The 4,727-nt window shown below is 50.4% G+C and overlaps 1 protein-coding gene across 1 annotated transcript; it reads right to left on the bottom strand.

Annotated features, from left to right (window-relative positions):
* Positions 1 to 1,244: 1,244 nt before the first annotated feature.
* LOC123089759 (heat stress transcription factor C-2a-like) lies at positions 1,245 to 2,407 on the bottom strand. The gene has a single exon (XM_044511348.1). It carries the CDS (start codon positions 2,332 to 2,334, stop codon positions 1,528 to 1,530), a length of 807 nt encoding a protein of 268 aa, XP_044367283.1. The 5' UTR covers positions 2,335 to 2,407; the 3' UTR covers positions 1,245 to 1,527.
* Between the last annotated feature and the right edge of the window lie 2,320 nt (positions 2,408 to 4,727).

The raw sequence follows: 4,727 nt of genomic DNA on the forward strand, positions 1-4,727 counted from the left end.
GGGCGATTAGCAAGGGAGACTCCTCCTTGATGGTCCGTGGGAAAGTACAGTTTGATGGAGCAAGGGCGCCATGATGAATGTGAGGTGGGCATCAACCTGTTTTAAAGGAGAGGACTCCTACGAGAAATGCCCTGCTAGGGCGAGAAACCAAGCGGTAAGGGAAGGGTCCGGTAGAAAAAGGGAAGGGTGCATTGTGGCTTGTGGTTTTTGTGTTGGGACTGTGTCTTGGAGATAACATGGCGGATAGTCGACACAACTATATTTCTCCCACACAAATGGTATGGATTTGGGGAGCCCGTACTATCCATACTATTGAATGTCGGGACCCACTGGGCACCCATTTGATGTTCGAACATGCCCGAGCCTATGAGGAAGAAATGAGCTTCCACCTTGAAGATGACCCTAATCATTTGTTCGATTCATTTATATGCATCATAGCCCGTAGCAACGCACCAGTGTTCTACTGGCTACCACTTATAGATTTATTTTCCATATGCATACATTGACCTATACATGTAGCACGTCATGACAGAGGCACATCGTGTATCTATTCTAGACACTATTCATACAACACAGTCGTCAGACCTTAAAATTTTAAGGCACTTAGTGAAACTAAAAGGTTTTGCAAGGGAATTCAAAGAAGCACTCAAAATAAAGCAGCCAGGATGGATTTCGATATATCAAAATGGCAACGTTTATTTCCTAATGGCATTCCAACGAGCGTAGATGGGTAATAAATTCAGAATACAAACATTTAAATTTTTTATCACCATATTTAAAGACCTGGCGAAGCCGGTTTGCACGGTGAGTATTGTTCGTTACACACGTTTTTAGACCTTCCACGTAAAGTATTTGTGCTAACTACATATATTGCTTTTGCAAGATGGGTATGCGTTGAGGAAGCAGTTTTTATTATAATTGCTCAAACATCGTGTGAATGAAGTTAAAGACAACTTTCCTGATATTGTGCCAGAATTTCTTAAGGTATCTCAATAATTTGAACTGAATTTTTAGGTAATAATTTGTACTAGATTTTTAGGTGGATCATCACTTTATATGTATGCATGGTCATTTTACCATTTTATTATCAGTTTATATCACAAGTGAAGTGGACATTAATTTTTATGCAATTGCTATTGTGTTAAATTGTCTATACCTGTGAAATTTAACATACATTATCTTTATACAATTTGAACAAAATATTACAGAAGCCCATGGCAACGCATGGATATTCTATTAGTAAGAATTTACAGGAGAGGTTACAGTTGCCCAATTGACATTTCACCGTACCAAAGTACCGAAAGACTATAGCAAGCATATAGTTTCACTCGAGGTGGTAGGAGTAGTACTTCCTCCGTTCCATAATATAAAAATGTTTTTTAAACGCTTTTATATTATGAGACGGAGAAAGTAATTTGCAACAAAGTACTGCTACCACGTCGTCTTACAAAAAAAAATCTCCTATTACGTACAGTACACATATGCATGGGCGGAGATAGAAACACCATCTGAACCAACGGGCAGGACTCAGTAGCTGCCGTCCACGGTGAAAGCGTACGGCGGGTCGTCCGTCGGCACATCGCTGAACCCGTCGCCTCCGGTGCAGAACCCAGCGAAGTCCACCGGGGATTCCCGAATGAAGAACTCCTGCCGGCTGATGCCGTACAACTGCCATTCGCCGTCGACGTGCATCTGCTCGCCCACCTGGACTTCCCTCTTAAGAAGCAGCCGCGGCCTCTGGACCTCCGCGCCCTCGCCCGGGAATAATCCGCCGTCTCTACTCGAATTTCCTACGAGGCGGTGCAGCACGTCGGGGTCTCCGACGACCTTGAGGAGGAAGGCCAGCATCTGCTTGGGCCGGCGCTCGGCGTCCTGCACCCGGCGCCACATCTCCGCCACGCGCTCCTCGGTGGCCCTCTGCTCGTTCCTCAGCCGGACCACCTCCATCGCTAGCATCGTGCTGCTGCTCTCCTCATCGTCCTCCTCCTTGCCGTTCCTGCCGTCCTTGCCGCCGCGCTTGCCGCCGTTCTGGCGCCGGACGATGCGGCGCAGGAGGTGCGTCTGGCCGCGGAGGAAGGAGGCGTGCGCGAACTCCCAGCGGTCGGGGTCGACCTTGCGGAAGCCGTAGGTGTTGAGCTGGCTGACGAAGCTGGAGAAGTTGGAGTGCTTGAAGTGCGCGGGCAGCAGCATCTCCGAGAAGGCGAAGGGGTCGGCGACGAGGAAGCTGTTGCTGGCCGGCCCCCAGGCGACCACGGCGTCGGTCGCCGGGTCCTCCACCATCGCGTACGTCTTGGCCACGAACGGCGCCACCATGCCGCCGCCGTCGCCGCTCATCTTTCACTCTGGACAGCGCAGCAAGCAAAGAATGACTTGTGATGTGAAGGATCGAGCAGCTAGCAAAGCGAAAGGGAGATGCTGCGTACTGGTGACAGTGGGAGCCGAGCCTATATAAATGGATACGGCCGGATGCCAAGGCAGGTCGTATATGCTGCGTGGCGTCCCCTCGTCAGGCCAAAAGATCGACCTTGATACGTGTCCCTCCCTGTCAAGTGTCTGTCTCCTTACATTTAATCGAAAGCCGCCCTGTCAACATCTGCATACGTTAGTTAACTACTAATTGTAGAGAGTGGTGTGGCCCCCCCGAGCTGGGTGGGCGCAGTAACGTGCCACTTCCGTCTTGGCTGATCAAAGATAGAAACACTATTTTGGACCTCGGTTGTTGCGTATCTACGGGGCCAAACGTACACTCCTAAATGTTCTCTATCCTCTTTTAGCAACTAAAGGAACAATCTAACGTGTGGACAGGAGACGAACACCCCGGCCGGGCACAATATTAAATCATATTAAAAAGGGTTGATGGGATACAAAATGGAGCGGTTCGACCTGCTGAGGCCAACTCCGGGATCCGGGTGCGTCCGTTTGGGATAGAACGGACAAATAGCGCGGCCCAAACACGTGGACCCAAACGAACAAATGTCCTGATTTCGTCCGTTTTCAACTCATTTCCGACCCAAACTTGCGTCGAGTTTAGGGCGAAACGAACATCGCGCGGGCGGGCTGGACGCACGCCCTTGTCCTCCCCGTGGCCCGCCTGTCGGGGACAGTAGCACTCCCTTCGCCAACGCCTCCACCAGCTCTTCTCCGACCCACCCCACCGCGGGTGCCGGCACTACTCTCCGGCCGCCTCCTCACTGCTCATCCCCGGCCGTCCATACCAAACCACGTCTCGACATGGCCGCCGCCACGCCCGCGCTTTCGTAGGAGTTTTGGCCGTCGCTTGAAGGAGATTTGGCCATCGTCGGCGTAGCTGGTGGCAGAGGGAATACGACCGCCGGCGACGGACATGGACCATGGCAGCTTCCGTCGAGTGCTACAGATCGGCCAGTAGCTGGCCGCCAACCACCCCTGCTGCGTCGAGGTGATCATCGCGGCCTCTTTGCCACCACGACTGCAAGGTGTTTGACACTTTGCCCACAAAGGTATGGTCAGTGGAGATGAATTTTTCTTCCACCATTTCATTTATTCATCGGACAATTCGTCCTCCGATGACGAAGATGTTGTGGTGGCTGCACTGGTCGTTCACGACCACATTGAACGGCAGCTTCCTCGGTACAGGGGGCCAGTCCCTGGCCGTGCTCCCAACCTGAACCGCAACAGAGAGAGAGGCCACGCCTTGCTCTATGTCGATTGCTTTGCCAACACCCCGCTCTTCAAGCCGGATAAATTTCGTCATCGTTTTCGTATGGCAAGGCATGTGTTCAGTCGTATCCAGTATTCGAGAGGGAGTGGTTGCTCATGACCCATACTTCGAGTGCAAGATGGATGCCTTGGCAAGCTTGGATTCTCCTCTTACCAGAAATGCACCGCGGCCATTTGCATGCTTGCATATGGAATTCCAGGCGATCTGGTGGATGAGTATGTGCGTACGAGTGAGTCGACATGTCTGCTGTCACTTTATAACTTCCGCAAGGCCATGGTGGTAGTGTTTGGCCCTGAGTACTTGAGGCAGCCAAATGTTGTTGATACATAAAGGTTGTTGGCGACCAACGCAGCTAGAGGCTTTCAAGGCATGCTTGGCAGCATAGATTGTATCCACTAGGAATGGAAGAACTGTCCATTTGCTTGGCAGGACCAGTACAAGGGGCATCTTAAAGCCTGCACTGTCATATTAGAAGCGGTGGCTTCACAAGATCTTTGAATATGGCATTCTTTCTTCGGCATGACAGGTTCTCAAAATGATATCAACGTGCTGCAGCGTTCTCCAGTCTTCACAAGGCTTGCAGAAGGCCACTCCCCACATGTCAACTTTGAGATCAGTGGGCACCAGTACAACAAGGGATACTACCTAGCTGATGGTATATTTATCCTCAGTGGTCAATTTTTGTGAAGACAATATCAAAACCCCAAGGTGAGAAGAGAAAGAGATTTGCCCAGATGCAAGAGAGTGCTAGAAAGGATGTGGAACGTGCTTTTGGTGTTCTTCAATCCCGATGGGGTATTGTTCAAAACCCTGCAATGACATGGGATGAAGGGAAGCTTTGGGAGGTGATGACTGCTTGTGTGATCATGCACAACATGATCATCGAGGACGAGCGTGATAACAACATCTTCGACCAAGGATGTGATTATCAAGGTGAAAATGTTGAGCTCCTGCACCAAGAACCGGCCACGTTTGAACAGTTTGTCCAATTTCATCGTGACGTACGTGATTGGCACGCTTATTTGGA

Source organism: Triticum aestivum, chromosome 4B, assembly GCF_018294505.1.
Source record: "Triticum aestivum cultivar Chinese Spring chromosome 4B, IWGSC CS RefSeq v2.1, whole genome shotgun sequence".
NCBI lineage: Eukaryota > Viridiplantae > Streptophyta > Magnoliopsida > Poales > Poaceae > Triticum > Triticum aestivum.